Here is an 18,475-nt window from a genome sequence, read left to right as displayed (position 1 = left end):
CGCCTGCCATGGCTGCAGCCCAGAGCCAGGCCTCCTCCTCCGGGTGAGGGAGTTCAGAGAGCCTGGGAAAGAGGGAGGGAGCAGCAGAGCCCACTTGGCTCTTCCCAGCTCCCGGCTCTTCCCTCCCTCCTTCCCCTGCCCAATCTACTTTTAATGATCCCATTGCTGGTGTCCAGCAGATTAGAAGAGGGGGCTCGGGGAAGGGGAGACGGTGGTGGGGGGAGCAGGAGGAGCTGTGGACCACCCTTTTTGGCAGCGAGAGCTCCTGTTGCGTTCCTCCTGCGCTGGGGAGCTCGAAGGGAGATTGTGTGTCGCCGGCACGCCTCCCCCATGCAGCCGCGCTCCCCCCGCTGCAGGCCTGGCCTACTCCGTGCCCACATGCCAAGCCCCAGCTGCTCAGTCCTGCATGAGGAGAGTTTGTTTTCCATGAATTTCGTTGCTGGGGGCAGGTTCACGTTCCCTGCGGACCGCAGCTCGCCCAGCCAGCCAGCCTGCTGCAGGGAGCACCGAGCGGCTGCAAGGTAGGGCTCGGCTTTTGCTTGCCAAGATGGGATGGGGGTGTTGAAAGGTTTTCTGCATTCACAGTGCATCCTCCCTCCCTCCTCCTCCTCCTCCTCCTTCTCCCCTGATTCCTGCTTCATGGCACAGCCAGGCAGGTCTCTGTGGGCAGGCTGGGCTGTTGGCAGTGGCTATATTGTCTGTGAAGTTTCCTGGAAGGAGGGTTTGCAGAGGAGAGTGCCTGTGTGCCGGGGAGACAAAGTGCTGGATGCAGAAGAACCAGGTGGGGAGGGGACATTTCTGAGGCAGGGGCCCGAGTGCTGCTTTCCCCCTCTCCCGTTGCCTTCCCCTCCCTTTGCACCCTGTGGCTCTTGCAGGAAGCATTTGGAGCTTTCCGGTTCCTGGACAGAACCCACACGTTTAAAAGCCTCTGGTGCAAGCTGAGGAACCCCCCGGTTGTCCGAAGGCCTGTCAACACAGGCAAGATAGCCAGGAGTGACTGAGCACCGTGACCATCTCCATGCCACGGTCTCTGCGGGCAGCCAGCGTCACGTTCCCACCCGTGCCCTGGTCTGGGGTCAGCCCAGCCTGTCCGCAAAGTGTCCGTAGGGTAACGGAGTTAATTGTCCTGCCTGTTTAACACAGGGCACTGCATTTCTCCAGTAATGTTGAAGATGTCAGATCCTGTTGCCTTTCTGAGTACCCAGAAGTATTGGAGAGTAACTGGAGGGTGGGAGACGGGTGCTACTGCGTGTGCAAAGGCAGCGGACACCCAGACTGTGCAAAGTTTAAGGGCTGCAGCCCAGAGAGCTCCTGGGTGTCCCGTCCTGTGGGTTTCTGCTCTGCCCGAGCAGAAGAAGTGACACCGAGAGCCTGGAGAGGATGTGGTGTGGGAGGGGGAGAAGCGCGGGGTAAGCACAACGGAGGAGGAAGGTGTGCCTGCGGGCATGGCCTGGGACTGCGTGCAAGGACATGGAGCAGAGGAGCAGTTGAGCTCCTCGTCAGGCTGCGGTGGTTCTGGTTTCAATGCGATCCTTTGAGCAGAGCACGAAGACTGGTCTCTGGGGGACAGGTTTTCTAAATGGTTTGAGTGCAGTTGCTCAGCACATGTAGTCGGGGCCAGATCTTCAAAAGAGCTCAATACCCAGCCTTTAGCTTTTTGGAAAACCTGACGATTTATCCAAGTGTCTAAATGGGAGCTGAGGCATTCCAGAAATCTGGTCTCTATTGTGCAAGCTGGGTTCTTGCTGAATACATACATATGTACAGACTCCTACGTATAACCAGAGGACTGCTCAGTTAGCTGTTGTAGACTCTGCGCTGCCGACAGCAAAGGGAGATTTTTCAGGCAGGAGGCAGCCAGGATTTTGAAGCTGGAGGATGTGAATTTGGTGGTTGCCATCACAGTGAAATTGTGGGAGGTTTTATGGTTCACTGTGGTGACATTCGGGACATTTCTGGCTTTCCCCATGCGTGTGCATGTGTGTATGCATATGTACATAGGTGCGTAGGTTCATTGTCATTGGCCAAAATGTCTTGGCTGTGCCTTGTCTCATCTTGACCATGATACATGAAATTAAATCATTACAGTGCTATCTTGCTGGCATTTGCAGCAGTGTATCTTATTCCCTCCTGTTGCAACGTCATGATTGAAATGCATTTGGGATTCAGGGTCTGAAAATGTGCGAATAAGCTTTCTGATATTCAGAAAGTTTAAGGACCAGGGTTTGTGCAGTTATTTGGCAAAGTGTATTGTAATGAAGTGTCTGGCTCCTGTTTTCCATTTCTGGCTTCCGTGAGTGGCACTGGCAGCATCTGCAAGTAGGTGAGCATGGGGTGAGGATCCCTGACTTTTCTTTCTGAATTTATGGATGACTTTCTGTGAAATACCAGCAAGTTCTCTCATCCCATGTGGCCTGGCTTCCCCATTTGTAAAATGAGATGTAGATATTAAAAACCTCTCTTCAGCTCGTTGAAAGTCTGTGCTGTGTGCTATTAAGTGAGTACAAATTGTTACTACTACTGGAATAATGGAACAGTGATGCGCACATGGTCTCTGACAAGCTGCTTAACTAACTGGGCCACAGTTTCCCCGTCTTCCTGTCCTAGAAGACCCCTGAGACTTCGACAGAGTTTGTAGCACGAGAAGCCCCCAAGTATTTAAACATTATGAGATTTAGTAAAGATTTAATTTTAATTTGTCATTCGGCACTTAGTCTGTAGAAATCACATTCGCAAGCTTTCCTCGTTCACTGCCAAAGCTGGAAATGTGTATTAAAGAAAGGGAAAAAAAGAGAACAGAGATTCTTGTAAAATACTGTAGCTGTAGGAACAGAGGCTTTTAACAGATATGCCAAACACCAGGAGTCTTGTGATAAAGTGATGGATATTGGCAGCGTTGGTTGGGCACTCAGCAAGTGCAGTGAAGCTCTGGGCTGGATTTGCCTCCTTTTTTCACCAGCTCATCCCAGTGAAAGCTTCCGTGGCATCATGGCAGGTTTACACGGGCAGGGGCACTGGTGGCTGCAGCATGGGCCTCCTTTTCAAGGGCAGTGAAAATTCAGCCAAACCCACACTGGAAAGTGCTGATTTTTGGAGCACTTCTGCTTTGCCTCTGCTTCATGGCATGCCTGCTCTTCTCCAGCCTTTTCCTCCTGCCCTGACCCTCCTCCTGCCCCTTTTTTTTCCCATTTAGTGTGTTGTTTCCGAAGCTAATTATTCCAGTCCCTTCTCTCCTCCCCAAAAACACACGGTGGAGCTCATATATTTGCTGCGATTGCAGGTTCTCCTGACAGCATCCCAGCTTTGGCATGTGCTGGCAGCTGTAGCCTCAGGGCTTTGCCTGCATGAGGAAGCAATCAGCATCTTTCTGGAGAGTCAGTGAATTCTGATGTGACTGTTCCGTTCTGAACGCACCTTCGGTCCAGACTGAGAACTTCAGCCTCTAGAATAAAACACCCATGCAAGGGAGTTCTACCAGAATAGGCGTTCTTTCCCACAAAAAGGTCTCGGAGACAGGAGGATGGATTTTTCTAAGCCCTGCCTCTCATGCAGGTGTTTATCTGACAGCAGCTCTCGTAGTCCACACACCAGTGACCACACTGGGAAGTCTGGAACTCAGCACAAAAGTTTCTGCAGTTTCAGTGAGGAAGGCCACATCTTTAGCTGGCATCGGTAGCACAGAAAAGCTCCTGTAGTCAGCTGAGTGTGCTCCCATGGGAGCGTGCAGCTGAGGAGGACAGGGAGGAAGCAGGAGTGTCTGATGGAGCATGCTCTTCTATCCGTCCATCCTGTATACCAGCTGGCCTGGGCATCCTCAGGCCCCGCTGACTTGATGTCACACAGGCCTATGTTTTCAGTCCTTTCACTGAAAACCTCTCAGTTTTAGGATAAGCATCTACATAGTGCTATATAAGAATAACCTCCTTGGTTACAGTCCATTCCCCAGGAAAATATAAAAGTAGGGCAGATAGGACTCAGTGTTTCTCAGGCCATGATTTTTCCTTGGTTTGCAATTGGAAGAATCCCATGTTTCTGGGGTTTTAGTGAGAGAAAAAACAGGATGAAGAAATCAAACTGAATAGTCTGTCTCCTGCTAGCAGAGATGGACCCAGACCAGCTGTCTCTTTTGGGAGGGGAGATGTGGGGGATCTCTAGGTTAGGTTCAAGCCTAGGTTCTGAGATCCCCACTGACGGATCTCTTTACCTGTGCACGTGCAGCACGTGCTGAAATCAAGATTCTCCCATTGTCTGTACAGGGTGGATCTGAGAAACTCTCGAAGAAGGTAGAGAGCGAGGGTAAGGGGGCACAGAGTCCCTTTGGGGAAATAGCAAGAAGAAAGCTCAGATTTCCTGAAATCAGCCAGAGCTTGTTAAGTCCTTCCCTATCATCTTACCGTAAACTGATTTGGGGGCTTCTGTTGCTATTCTACACTCCAGATGTTGGCTGCAGCTGGGGAAGAGATAGTGGGACGCTCACAGCCAGAAACTGGGATGTGGGGGAAGGGATACTGGGCTCGTGTGGATGGGTGGAGAAGGAAAGAGGAATACGAATGTATGGTTGTAAATCCACCCCTACACACCCTCCTTTCTTTTCCCTTACAACTGCTATTCTCAGCAGAGGAAAAGTTAGCCTTCCAGTACTCTCTCATTTCTTTTGCAGAGTCGGAAGGACAAAGAAAGACCTAAACAGAAGCACAAAAAACGTCCGGAATCTCCCACCAGCCTTACCCCATCCTCAGTGCCCGTCGCTGCAGAGAAGGTACCAAACCCATGGGATGCGAGCGTGTGAATGCAGAGTGGGGAGGGAGGGCAGGGGGAAACCATCGACCCTGGCTTTCCTAGGAAGTGGGGAGGACAGGGCAGAAGAGTCGAGAAAGGGCTTTTGTCCATTTATTTTGATCCCTGATTCATCACATTCTCGCTCTCTGCCTGACTCCCCACCTCGATACCCACCTTGGGAATTTAACACAGCAGCTGTCTTGATTTCTGTCAGCACTGACGACACAATCATGGAGCTAAACTCCCAAGTGATTGAGCTGTAAGTGCCAGCCTGTTTTGCAGCAGATGTTCAGATTTGAAGCTCTCGTGGAGTAGATAAATATCCATGCCTTGGCCTTTTCTGCTGCCACGTTGTAAACAGCTCAGGCAGGTGGATAAGCAAGGCAAGGCTTGTGGGACAAGGTGTTATCCTTTATTAGACAAATTGTTGTAGCTGAGGGGAAAAAAAGCAGACAATCTCAGAATCACATAAGATCTTCAAAGCGCATAATAGAGGTAGCTTTTCTGTGTGAGACAATGGGAGGTTGGTTTCTATTTAGTTCTTCCATTTCAGGGAAATTCAGGCAAAGAGCCGCATTGTGGTGGCCTATTTTGCTCCTGAGGTGTAGAGGCAGTCCAGTTCCCTGCTGGGAAGATGTTGCTTGTATGGGTTTGTCTTCTCAGTGCCCAGGGCTTGTGGGGCACAATCAGGATGTCAGTGTATTTCTGCTGTTCACTGCTGAAATGGTGCTGCTGACATGGACTCTTGGACCTGGCTGTAAATTAGGATAGCCCTGAGCTTTCTGCAATTCGTGCCAGCCCCAAACTCCAGTAATGCAGAATAGACATAATGGAACTTGCCTCAAGCTTGTGTGCAACAAGGTGAAGGCCAAGTTTGCAGTTGTTCAGGGTCAGGGAACAAGAGAGGTTACTCCAGTGCCTGAACCTTTGGAGTTGTACTCTCCTCTCTGTAGTGGGAATGTAAATGAATCCAACTTCTTAGCAGGGCCATTCTGGTGTAAGTGGGAGTAGGACTAGGGCCAAGCTCCTGCTAGAACAAATAAACAACATGTCCCAGGAATGTCCTTTTGTGCACAGAAATGCTACTTGGAAAGGCTTGGGTGTCCTTTACATGGCAAGGCTGCCTTGTGAAAATGAAAATTCACAGGCTAGCAGTGTCTGCATATGTGAGAAACACTGCAGGGGCAGCGTGGAAGAGCGAAAGCTCCTGCCAGTCAGCAGAGGGTTGCTTTGGGTTAGGACTGAAGAGGATTTTCTGTGTTGTGTGTGAGGCCGAGCCTGGAAGCAGGGAGTGGATGTAGGTCAGCTGAAATGGCAAAGCCGGTCTCATGGTTTTCAGGCTGGGAGAAGCAGAATTTTACAGCGGGACAGAGTGGAGGAACAGCCTCTGAGCTGCAATCACTCCTGTTTTACCTGTGCTTGTGTTAGGGCAGCTCAGTTCTGGCTTTTGGGAACAGCAGATTCACGCAGTTAACAGAGCTGTCAGGAACTGATGGCCTAAGAAGATTATTTTCAAGCTGAACTGAAATCCAAAACCTGACTCTTGGCCAGCTAGGGCAGTTGTTAGACAATTACCCACTGTCTCCTCCAAAGCCATGCCAGACCTTTGTAAATAAGGAGGGAAGGGTGCAATTCAGTTTTACAGGCAGCTTTCAACTCTTTGCAAGCTAAAATTCAGGAGATCCTAATTACTGTAGCTGTACTTGAGTGACAGGGTTTTAGTGTTTCCCTAGGGAGTTATTACTAATCCTCATAACAGAGAGTGTATTTCCCTTGCTATTTTGGGCATAGATCTCAAAGTATTGTTCAAACTCTGTTACCAAAGGTACTCACTCCAGGTCAAATGTAAGAGCTGCTCAGCAGCCTGCTACAACCTTGCACAAACCCCTCAGGGAGTGGTTGTCTGGATAGTTGCACCAGTGCAACATTGCACAGGTTCGACTAATGTAAAACCTTGAGACAAATTAATGTAGCGTGTCCAAACAGGTTTCCTCTCCAAAGCCAAAACCATATTTGTCTTTTCTGGGTCTTAGATTAGTACAGCTCATCTCAGTAGAGTCTACTGGAGAGCGGGTAAGGTAGATGCAGCAAACCAAAAGCTGATGTTTGTAGTGTGACTATGCAAAAGAGCATTGCTACTCCCTTCTGTGCCATGGTTAGAGTCTGAAGAGAGACGAGGTCTCTTCCTCTCCTTGCCACTTGCATGATCTTGGGCAAATAATTTATCGCCTCCGTGGTCTTCTCCGAGTTTCCCAATGAACCAGAGCATAAACTCCCCAGGGATAATCCCTGCAGGTGACACAGCCCCCAGTCTTGGTGAGAGCAGATCTCAGTGATGTGCAGCAGTGAGGGCAGATGGTCGTGTCCAGGCTCCTGGGAGAAGGGCACAGGCCCAGAGCAGCCGTGCAGAGCTGCCGGAGGCTGGTGCAGCCCTTGATGTCCATGCCAGACCCACGCTGCCAGCTCACCATGCTGCTCGTACGGTAGCCAAAGTGGCACCGCATACTGGGCTCCCGTCCTGCTGCGCAGGCTGTGCTGGAGCAGGGCTTGGACTGGAGGCCCTGAGCATCACCAGCGGTCTGGAGCCGGCAATGAGGAGCAGGAGCATCAGTCAGACGAATCAGCAGAAGGGCCCTGGCACCGCTTGCGCCTTGGGCACCAGGACTGCAGACAAGACTGCAGTGTGGCACCAGCCACCAGGCCATGGAGAGGTGTCACTAGTACCCGAAGCCACGGTCCAGTCTGCTCCCAGTTTTCTTAGCCTAAAAGGAGCCTGGGGCAACAGGCATCTGAGCCCCAGCGTCTGATGTTGCTACCGGAGTCCTCCGAAACTCTCGGCAACCCTTTAATAATAGATTTTCAGAGCTATAGTCCCTTAAAGTAGGACTTTTCAAGCTACTTCACCAGGTGAGGCTGATGGCAGTGGAACTATGTTATGTTGCTTTGGAGGAAGAGTGGTATGTTCCACTTCCTTGTTCCCTCAGGCAGCCTGGCCTCTGGGTTTACATTTTTCTTTAATTCTGCAATCCAGATTTATTTTTCAGTTCCAATTTTCAGCCTATATGTCGTCCACCCCGTGCTCCCCTCTTGAGCGATTTACTTACAAAGAAGATCCTTTGATGTGGTTTCAGTCTTCCTCTTGAAATCAATTGAGCTAGACCTCTAACTTCTGCCAGATTTTTGAACATCTTGCTGAGTGCTTCCCTGCATCTTCTAGGAATCTCAATACCACTAACATCTGACGCTTGGACTCTACCAGGCCTGCGTGTCCCATCTGCACAGTGACAAGCTCTCACTGCCTCGCTCTGGTTTGATGGAAAAACATACTGAAAACACAGTGGTGGCCTCAGCTCTCATCTACACCGGAAAGTGAAACTAGGGTGTGAATTCACAGCATGCAAACGACTCTTCACAACACCTCTTCTGAGCTCTCCTTCTGCCTCTGAAAAGTGTCTTTGGGCAATGCGATTTTCATCGCGCTCAAAGAGGGACAGGAGACCTTGCTGGTGGGGCGCAGGAGCGTCTCTTCCAGAGAGCACGCAGAGCAGCTGACCTGCTGAAAATCGCTCCGTGATGTTCCAGGGCTAGGGCTTTTGGATGGATTCGAGGGGATTGTAGAGAGTGAATTTGTGCTGGATATAGGCTCACATTCATTGTCACGCTGGCTACTTGAAGCTCCTACAGACTTTTTGGGGAATGGGAAGGAGGCAGAAAACATCCCCTCTAGGTAGTAGTTTCTGGCTATTTCACATGGTCTGTCCAAAAAAGCCAAAATGCTGCCAACTAGTAACACTTTTGAACAGCCTGTTGGAAAGATGGCATTACTGCAGCAGGCCTGGGCCAGAAGAGGGTTTCTCCGCAGGGCAGGAGCAGGGAATCTCAGCAGTAAGTCTTGGCAGCCAGGGCTGCTCCATCCAGGCAAATTCAGGAGGCAGTTTCTGCGCTCAGGATCTCACCGTGTAGCTGGTGCCTGGTGCTGGGATCAGAGTTAGTGAGCAGCCGAACAGCAAGCAGCGTGCCTCTCCCCTCCCCTTGCAAATGGCCCTGGGGAGCCGTCCTGCCGCTCTCTGTTGGGCTTGCAGTAAATCTGCAGGATTGCAAGCCACCCCAGCTGCCTCCTTCTGCCAGCTGCAGACATCGTGATCACTTGTTGACACACACTCACACATGCTATGTGTTTTGGGCTGCAACATCTGGCTTGCTCTGGGTTTTGTAATCTAAGCCGTGGATGCCAAGGCCTCCCCACACCCACCCTCTCCCGGTCAGGTGCTGGGGAGGGAGCGCAGCAGGGTGAAGAGATTGCAATTGCAGACGCCACCGGAGGCAGGGAGACTTTCCAGGTTTTCCGTTGTTATTTGAGCTCTCGGCATCTACCCAGGACTGGCCTGGAGCTGACAGATCCTGGGAACCTCTGCACTGCGCCCGGCTCAGGCGAATTCACAGTTGCTGTGATGGGGTAGGGGTTTGTGGGGGGAAGGCTGATGATTACCCCTGCTAATCAAAGTATGTCTCAGCATAAGAATCCCTGAGCCTTTTAGCATCCCTTGTCCTGACATGAGTGGGAATTTGCCAGTGACATCAGGGACTTAAAAATACGGTCTTCAGCCCATCTGTGTCTCCTATCCCCACCGACAAAGAACAGCAGCACAGTGCTGCCTGACCTTGAGGTTGAGGGAAGGGACACGGTAAAGGTCACGAGTGGCTCGGACACCGGGATGCTGTAGGTTGTGCCCAGGGCTCCCGATGGAGACTCGTCCCACCTCTACCTAGTGATCCAGCATGGAAAGGCAGTGGGTGCTTACAGCCTGCCCGGGGGGGGGCTGCCTCAGCACATCGCCCTGGGGTCGGTGGGCTGGAGGAGCTCCTGCTGTCCTCCCGTTGTTCCTCGTTCGCATCCTCCCTGCTTCCCCTCACCAGTAGTTTAATCCAGGGCAAAGCCGCTCTGTGTTTCTGACGCAGCACCAGCCTCCCCCCCCCCAGCTTCTGTATTTCGTCGGTGGTTCCCTCTAGGAGCTCGCCCCGCCAATCAGGAGGCAAAGAGATGCTCTTCTGATTTCCCATAAATAAATCAATGAATGAAGAGCTTGGGTGCTGCACAGTGTCACAGAGAGGCCAGGAAACAGGTACAGCCCCTGGGGGGGACAGCGAGTGCCGGGGGGAGGAGGTGCCTGCATGCCTGCGCGACTTCGTCTCACTTCTCCTGGTTTGAGGCAGGAGTTTCCCCATCAGACTGTCACCTCCAGCTGGGGCAGCGGGTTTATTCTGGTGACATTTTTCACTTGGTTGCTTTAAATAGACCTTCAAAATGTAGCTGCTGCCTCATTTTGAAAGAGAGCTCTCACTTCCTCAGTGGTTCCCTATTTTTTTTTCCTCTGCAGCACGCCCTCCCCCACACACCTGTTTGCAACACACGAAACACGGGTGTTTCTGCACACACACACACGGATTTCCGTGCTGGAGAAAAGCCGATGATGCAGAGATCGAGACCTCTGTTTATGCACAAGGCAAGCGGCGGACACGCAGGTTTCTCCAGTCCTGCAGCAGCCCTGAGCTGGAGAATCTCCTTCATTAGGGAGGCGACCTCGTTACTGTTATTAATATTGGCGTTATGGTAGCAGACCCCTCCCCTTCAGATCAAGGCCGTGTTGTGCTTGGCAGTCCACGTGTGTCTCCTGGAAGGCTCCCCTGCCACACAGAGCTTGCAGGCTCCACGGAGCAAAGTGGGGAAGAAATAGAGGCATAGAGAGGGGAAGTGATTTAGTGTGGTTTCAGTTTGCTCCTCAGCTGCAATGCTTGGGCCCTTGCCCCGAATTCAGGCTCTCTGGAACGGCTGCTAGAGAAGGGCCCTTTGTGGCGAGGAGGGCTCGTGGTAGCACCATACAGAGCTGTTTGCCGTGACCTGTTTGGCAAACAGCGTCTAAGATAGTATTTGGCAGGAGGTGGGAAAATCCTGCCCCCAAAATCTCTGGGAGTCTCTCAGGGAGGTCCGGGAGGTCAGATCAGCCCTACAGGTGAGTGTCTGTCCATTCATCACCTTCAGCTGAGCCAGCTCAGCCTCTCTTACCCTTTTTTTTTTTCCCCTTTAATTTTGCAATTAAGATTTATTTCCCAACTCAGATTTCCCCCTTCCACCCTGCACTAATTCATTACTTGCCCTGCACTCCTTCCTGACACTCTGTATTTAGAACGTGTCTTCTCATGTGGTTTCCCTCTGCCCTTCTGTGGCCTCATGCACCTTGTGCGGAGCTCGAAAGAGGTGAATTTATGGGAGGAAAATTCAGGGCTTTGCATTTCTGCTGAGACATGAGCCATCTCGTTCCTGTGACTTCGTGAGCAGTCTCAGGACTTCCCATAGCCCCCAGACACTGCTCTCCTTTCCCTCCCCAGGCAGATGTGGAAAGTCGGAAAGATTTTCATGCTCCCTCTGAGCTCGTAAATCAAGAAGGCTTAATCTCCTACATCCAGGAGTCTGTGATGAGAAAATACAGATTCCCCCTCCTCTCCCCCCTAATTTCCACCACTCCCTTCCTCCTGTCTTTCATATTCCCGGCACATCTGGTGTGTGTTAGGCTGCCAGCTGTTGCATTGTGCAGAGTGATTAAACCATGTGGGAGGAATGGGGAAAGATTTTTATCTGGGCATTCATGAGTCTGCATTACAAGCCCTTTTTTCTTTAGCTCTCCCCGAGAAGAGGTCATGTGGAGTCAGGGATAGTGGAATGTAAGAAAGGTATTGTGCTTCTCTGTGTCTTCCTTGTATCTGCTCAGTAAGAAACAAAAGGTGTTTGCAGTAACGTACAGGTGTTATATTTTGGACTGTAGCCGTCACATTAGAACTGGATCTATAATATTGATTGGTTGCAGTAATACCTTGCAAGAAGTGATCTTTGAACACTTGGCTTTGAAGTGACTTGAAGGTGAAGGTTTCATATCCTAGCGTGGGTGCCCCAGGGGATCTGGTTTTCGGTTCATTCCACTCTCCCCCTGCTAAACTCCCACACTTCTCTCTCTCATCCCCAGCTCCTGGATTTCCTAGCATCTGGCCAGCCTCTTCACCCCCCTTGCTTCCCTGTCTCCTGCAGGCTTATATGGGGTTTGGATAGCATCTGTTGCTGCGCGGTCAGATGCTGCTCTAACAATGTCACTGTGAAATATTTACTGCAGTAGATTTGGAAAGCCCTGGGCTGGCAGTGGAGCTGCTTCAGGGGATGCTTTAGGGAACCCAGGGAAACTCCCGTCACAGCACAAGGACGAGCGAGTTCCCCCAGGTGGAATGACCTTGCTGAGAATAGAACACCTGAGAGATGCAGCTGAAATACATGTTTGAGTCACAGCCAAATTCAGATTTTCTTTGGGCTGAATAACCCTGAGGTTCTCCCCTCTGCTGACGATGCAGGGAATCTCTCATGTCTGTGCCCTGGTTGTCAGTGCCCTGTTTAATTTCCTGCAGTTAGATGGGATGAGCGTAATCCCTAGGAGTATAAAGCCTGGTGCCACCAAGCAGCAATAGAGGGAAATGTTGCTTTTCTCTCCTGAGTAACATGACCTGACCAGTGCTTTGTGGGCAGAGGGGGCAATTACTTCTCTTAAGGGGAAATTGGTAGAAAGAGCCCCCGCTGTGGCCACATCTGGCCTGAGTGAGTCACCTCTGTGTTTGCCGCTGCCAGGGCTCTACCAGCCACCATGAGGGGAGCAAAGAGACCTCGGAGGTCGGCAGGTCGGAGGTGAAAGGCAGGAAGTCCTCAAGCCATGGCAGCAGCCACAAGGGAAAAAAGACGGGAAGCGGGAAAAGCTCGGTTGGCTTCAGCTCAGCTTCATCCAGCGGGACCTTCCAGCCTGCAGGTAAGGGGTGAAGGAGAAGCAGGAGAGGGGAGAATGGGGGTGATGCTTTGCTTTGCTCCCCTTTGATATCTCTGTATCCGTAAAGATACCCGTTCACCAGCTAGTGCTGTGAAACTGCTGACGGCTGTTTCCTTAACCCCTTGAAAGGCAAGGGAAAAGTCTTATTGCTACTAACTCCATGCAGAGGGGGGAGAACCATGTCAGATGAGTGCTACAGCTCCCTTCCCGTGCCGGCCGGCTGCACTGCAAATAAAAACGGATCCAGTTGTCTGAGTGGAGGGAGGAGGGAAGGGATACGGTGCACAGGCAACACGGGCAGCATCTGCCCTCTCCTCTCTAGGTGGTACTGTCTGCAGCAGTGTTTTAAGGACTACTAGTGGAGAGACCTGAGCCAAAACCTGATATCCAGGCTCCCCTGAGCTTTGAGTCAAAGCCTTGCAGGGCTCCCATCTGCTCTGACCTCGCTCAGTTCTTTTTCGAGCTGTTGTCATAACAGAGCATGTTTCATCTCCTGGGATGGAGGGACAGTGGTGATGCAGGGTCTAGGGGAGCAGACACGTGCATGTTTGGGTGGGATGAAGCTGCTGGTGTGCACCTCTCGTGCTTGCCAGAGAGCACCAAAGCAATGGGCTGGGAGGTGACAGGGGTGGCCTTCAGCTCGGTAACTAGCCTGGGCCGGAGGACCTGTGTTGTGACCTTGCTCTTAGTGCCTTGTGGGCTGAGTTACTGCCACCACGAGCCTCTCTATATCTGCTTCCCCTCTGCTTCCACCAGGTACCTCCTGCAGCAGCTTGCAGTGCTCCCAGGACTTTGTGACATTCCCCAAGCTAGAGCAGGACGACGAGAAGTACCGGAAGCCTGTCTCTTCCTCTTCTTCTTCCCACTGCTCCCCTCTGTATGAAGGCCAGAAGGGGGACATCTTTGAGCAGAAGGTGATCTTCTCAGGCTTTGGGTCCATCATGCGCTTCTCCACCTCTGCGGTGAGCCAGCAGAGAGGCCGTGATGCTTCCCCCGTGGACTATAAGGCCTCGAACCCTGTCAGCGGCCCTTCGGTGGGGACCAGTGGGACCAGTGGTGGTAGCAGCAGCCCCAGCCACAAGCGCATGCCATCCCTCAGCATGGAGGAGGGAGAGGTGCTAAAGGAAAAGAAGCACAAAGGTAGCAAGAAGAACAAGCATGGACCTGGCAGGCCAAAAGGGGGCAAAAGCAAAGAGATTTTGGGAGCCCAGCTGGCTGGGTCCACATCTACTTCCTCGTCACCCTTCTCCGGGGGCTCTCTTGTTAGCTCCAGCATCGGCAACTCTTCACGGTCCTTCAGCCACACGGGGAATCTGCCCAGCCTCAGCATGGAGTCCCCGCTGCTGGGTTCAGGTATGTTCCCCCTTAGGGCTCCAGGTGCGCACGGTTCCTCCCAGCCCTCCTGTCTTTTTCATCACATTTGGCTGGTGTCTGGACCTGCCTGCACAGAGTCCAGTCCCTTTAATTCAGTCCCGGGAGCTATAAAAATCCACATCTGGGTCTCCCCTTTCCATCTTGGCCTTCATCCTAGAATTTCCTCCGGGTCAGCTTCTCTATCGTTGGAGCTGGCCTGCAGATCTGAGCTGGGGGGCATTTCAAAACCTTTTTGTTCAAGTGCTGGAAAGCCTCAGCTAGCCAGAGCTTAATTGCCAAAGCAATAGAGAGGGATATTCACAGGCCAAACCTGAACAACCACAATCTGACCCCAAATGAGGGACTCTCATAAGTGGCTCAAGTTTAACCCCTCTTTTAAAAGCAAAACCTCTCATCCTGGTCTTACCACATCCACGTAGGGCTGGGAGACTGGCACACCATTAACTCTGCTGAGAGGCTTACAGCTGTTCCCAGCCTAAGTCCCCTTCCTTGGCCTGGCAGGGATGAGGACAGCCAGGACGTGTGGCAGGAAGGGGTTAAGGCAGGAGGCAGAGGAGGGGCCTGCTGCTCGGGGCTGAGGTTTGACACTGTTTTGGCAGCAGAACATGTCATCGGTCTATTGTGGGTTGTTTGCAGATGCTCCAATTTAGGTCAGACTGCAAGCAGGGGGGAGGTACAATTTTGTTGTGTGTGCCTGGGAGCCCTGGCCCATTTGCCTGCACTGCCTGAGAGAGGAGAGGAGCTGCAAGAATTGATGCAACTTCCATAATCATAACCTTAGGCTAATTTTTTTGCCTACCCCCAGAACAACAAAGGGATGTTTCAAAGAGGAGGTGGCTGCCAGGCCCCACTCTCCTGCCTGCTTGTTCTCCCATTCTTCTCTTGCGGAGAGATGTTGGCAGGGCTGTGAAGGACCCGGCTTTGGGCACTGCCTCTGCCGCACGCCTGAGCCAAGGGGAAGTCAGACGGGTCCCCTCCCTCAGCAGCAGCTCTCTCCTCACCCTTTCTTCCTCATTTATTGTCCCTGCCACACCGTGGTCCCTGGGAACTGCAGAAGGGGACAGGTAGGCTCAGCAAGAGTGTGGTCTCTTGACTAGTGTGGGCAGCAGGGAGTGGGACTCTCCGAATCCACTACCCGCTTCTGCCACTGACTCGTGCCTTCGGTGAGTCACTTTATGCTGTGATTTCTCTGTCGGGTTGTATCGGGGTGCGAGGAGCAAACAACAGGGGGGCAGGGGCAAGGCTGGAAAAGTTTGTGACACCTCTTGATAAAAAAACTGTGGGCTGTGACCACCCATGCTGCATGCCAGGCCATGAGGTGCTGAAGTGCTGTTACACTTGGTCTTGGGCATGGGTACCACCCTTCCTTTCTGAGATCAAGCCCTGTAGAAAACCAGCTGTTTCCAGGCCATCGGAGGGGAGCGGGGAGTGGGGCTCTCTAACACATCTCCTCCCCTTGCAGGGATCTACACCAGTAACAAGGACCCTATTTCCCATGGGGGTGGAGTGCTCCGAGCTGTGTGCAGTACCCCCCTCTCTTCCAGCCTGCTGGCACACCAGGGTACGTCGTCGCTCCCACAGCTCAACCGATCTCCCTTTGCTAGCACCATCCCTGCTTCCTCCTCCTCGGTCTCCACCACCCAGGTAAGAACATCAGGCCCGGGAGAGGGACTGTAGTTCAGGAGAGCTTTGGACAGAGCAGTCACTGGCAGAGCAGGGTCAGTTTGTGGGCACCGAGGAGTTGCTTTTTCCACTTGGGAACAGCTACTCTTCCTTCGGTTCGGAGGGGAGCTGCCAACTGCAGCTTCTCTTAGAGTCGGTAGAAAGATGTAAGCAGTTCTGTGTCACGGCCGACGCAGCCTGTTTCAGGGTGGGAGGAATTGCAACCTAAAAGGACGCGTTGCTTTCCATTGACTGTAAGGGGAACACAGACCACGCTCAGGCAGCAGAGGCCTAGCTGTCGGCGTGTGCTGTGTCCCATGCTGCTTGTCCCCGCTGGATCCTGCCACCAGTGCCAGCCCTACCTTCATTCTGCAGCACGGATAACTTGGTGGGAGGGCTCGCACGTCCCATTTGGGTGGGCTGTGCCTGTGCCAGGAGACAGAGCCTCGTCCTTTGTTGGGAGCTCGCTGTGAGAGGTGTTTTACAGGGAGGAGAGAGTTAGTTTTACAGCCTCAGTGTTAACACGGCTCATTCAGACCTCTTGGCTCTGAAACGGGGCTGGGAAGATTTCAACTGTCTAGTGAGACTTCCAAGGAGATATTTTTAACAGTCTCTCTCATGAGCAGGCTGGGTTCAAGAGTTGGGAAGAGATGGAATAATGAAGTTATTTTCCTCTTGTGTTTTTGAGAAGTCATTTCTCCCTCCTTGTTTTGCCATGTAGGTGTTCTCACTGGCAGGTTCAACGTTTAGCCTCCCTTCCTCACATATTTTTGGAAGCCCCCTCGCATCTGGGCTATCAATCAACCCACTCTTAAATCAGTCGGAAAGCAGCCGGGCAGGTACGTGAATCAGAAGGTATGTGCGTTTGAACTTCCAAAGGGGTGTCCCTGGAAGAGTCAAGACAACTGCATCTGTAGTTCTCCAGCTGCCCTCCCTGCTTGCTCCCATCCTATGCGTGTGAGAGCCAGGGGCTAGGAGAGCGGGACAGTGGCTTTTTCCCCAAAGCAGGGGGTGCTTGTGTTTGCCTTAATGAAGTGCTGGTTTGCAGTCTTATAAAAGCACATCCGCTGGTGTGTCCATTGGATAATGTATGTCCCTGGACACGTGCAAGAAAAGTGCAAGAATGTTAAGTCCTTCCCTGCAGAAATGTGTTGTCCTTTTACACACCAAAGCTGTACAAACCTAGTGAAAACTACTGCGAGCTTTTGCTTGCTCAAAATAAGTTAAAAGTTTCTGTTGGGGTTTTGTTTTCTGGGTTTCTTTTTAAATGAGAGATATCTCACACTCTTAATTTTCATCTTCCATTTCTGTTTTGAGTTACTTTCTGCCCTTCCCCTTTGGCTTTCTCATGAATGCAACAAAATCCACTGTTTTCAACTTCCAAACATGAACGTGCCAACACTGAATTACTTACAACTGCTCATTTTTTCCCACCAAGGCAAATTCATTTTTCTTGGAAAATTGCCTGGTTAATAAGCAAGAAACTTGAAACATCGTAAGATTTCTTTTTTCCCAAAACAGAGTGGACCTGATTTTTGGTTTGCACCAGCAGTTAAACAAAAGCACCCTCCTGGCTTTCAGATGTTGCCGTTAGTGGTGCAACTGTCTCATGCTCCCCTAGCCCAGAAATGTTGGCAGCTCAGCATGCTGGATGCCGAACTCCTGGGAGGTAAAACTCTGCCCAGTGTCACACTGAGTGACAAGCACTTTAAAACACACAGTCCTCATTAGAGGTGGCTCTGAGTTCTCCGGATAATCTGACACCAGTGTGCCCTTATTTGCCTTAACAAGTGTGCATGCCTGCATGTAGAGCATGAAAGAACACGTATGCTTACTTATGACCTTTGCAAGCCCGTGGAAAGTGCCTGTCTGTCTCTCCCTGTGTCACTGGCAGCATTTTGTCTGTAGGCCCCCACCGGCAGCTTGCATCTGCTTGAGCGCGATGGGAGGGTCACTGCTGACCCCAGTGGGAGTCAGGGCTGTTGCACGGGAGCTGTGAGTCAGGAGTGATTCAGTCACCTGGAATTAAGGAAAGAATGGGATGATTCAAAGAGTTACTCTTCCCTCACGGCAATCAACAAGAGAGAGATGACCCACTGCCACTTCCCCTTTGCTGTTATTTTGGCAAGGTGCTGACAGGAGAAGGAAGCGAGTCAACTGTCAGGAATAGCCCTGTGGTTCAGGCACAACACGGAGGCTCGGCAGTCTGGGTTCTGTTCCAGTAGCCCTGCGGCTACTAATGAATGAATCATGTAGGCAAAATCCAACATACAAAGTGCTCAAAAAAGCCTGATCCTTAGTTTCCATTTCCAAGATTGCTCTTTTTGTTTGGCTGGGATCTTACAAGCTTCGGGACGTGTTTTTTCCAGTTCCAGGCAGCCTTCGGAACAGCTCCTGGCTTTTGTCACGTTTCAGGTTTGTCCATCGCTATCTCCTGCTGGAGCTAGTGGCCCAAAGGGTGTTAAGCCAAATTCACTTTTTTTTTTTTTTCCAGGGGGATTAATTATCATGCATTAAACCTCCTGTGTGGGGCCATTTTCACTTAAAAGTGTGGTGACTGCTTTAATCCCAAGTCGTTAACAGGGTGGTTGTGAAGTTTTAAGTAATCCTACCTTGTCTTTAATTCAGATTACCTTTCCTGAGAGTGTCTGTGTAGACAGATCCCATGGAGACATAGCTTTCATTGCAGTAATATTTGAGCTCCTCACAGTTTTAATGTGATGTAAGAAAATGGTGTTACCCTGTCTTACAGATGGGGGAACTGAGAAACTGTTATTGCTGATGCAGGTTGATACCAGGTT

General features: G+C 51.4%; 1 protein-coding gene across 1 annotated transcript in view; it reads left to right on the top strand.

Annotated features, from left to right (window-relative positions):
• LOC104158573 (protein AF-17-like) overlaps positions 1-17,343 on the top strand; it is a gene marked incomplete at its 3' end in the record, with an annotated part of 27,005 nt that extends 9,662 nt beyond the window's left edge. Inside the window, exons 7-12 of the mRNA XM_009696261.1 lie at positions 4,661-4,759; positions 12,446-12,620; positions 13,395-13,991; positions 15,475-15,656; positions 16,396-16,513; positions 17,296-17,343. Coding sequence (XP_009694563.1) covers positions 4,661-4,759; positions 12,446-12,620; positions 13,395-13,991; positions 15,475-15,656; positions 16,396-16,513; positions 17,296-17,343 — 1,219 coding nt within the window. The remainder of the gene's footprint in view (positions 1-4,660; positions 4,760-12,445; positions 12,621-13,394; positions 13,992-15,474; positions 15,657-16,395; positions 16,514-17,295) is intronic.
• Positions 17,344-18,475: the final 1,132 nt, after the last annotated feature.

The sequence above is a fragment of the Cariama cristata genome, unplaced genomic scaffold (assembly GCF_000690535.1).
Source record: "Cariama cristata isolate BGI_N322 unplaced genomic scaffold, ASM69053v1 scaffold39152, whole genome shotgun sequence".
Taxonomy (NCBI): Eukaryota; Metazoa; Chordata; class Aves; order Cariamiformes; family Cariamidae; genus Cariama; species Cariama cristata.
The sequence above is the reverse complement of the archived record's forward strand: the minus strand, read 5'-3'. Positions and strand labels throughout refer to the sequence as shown.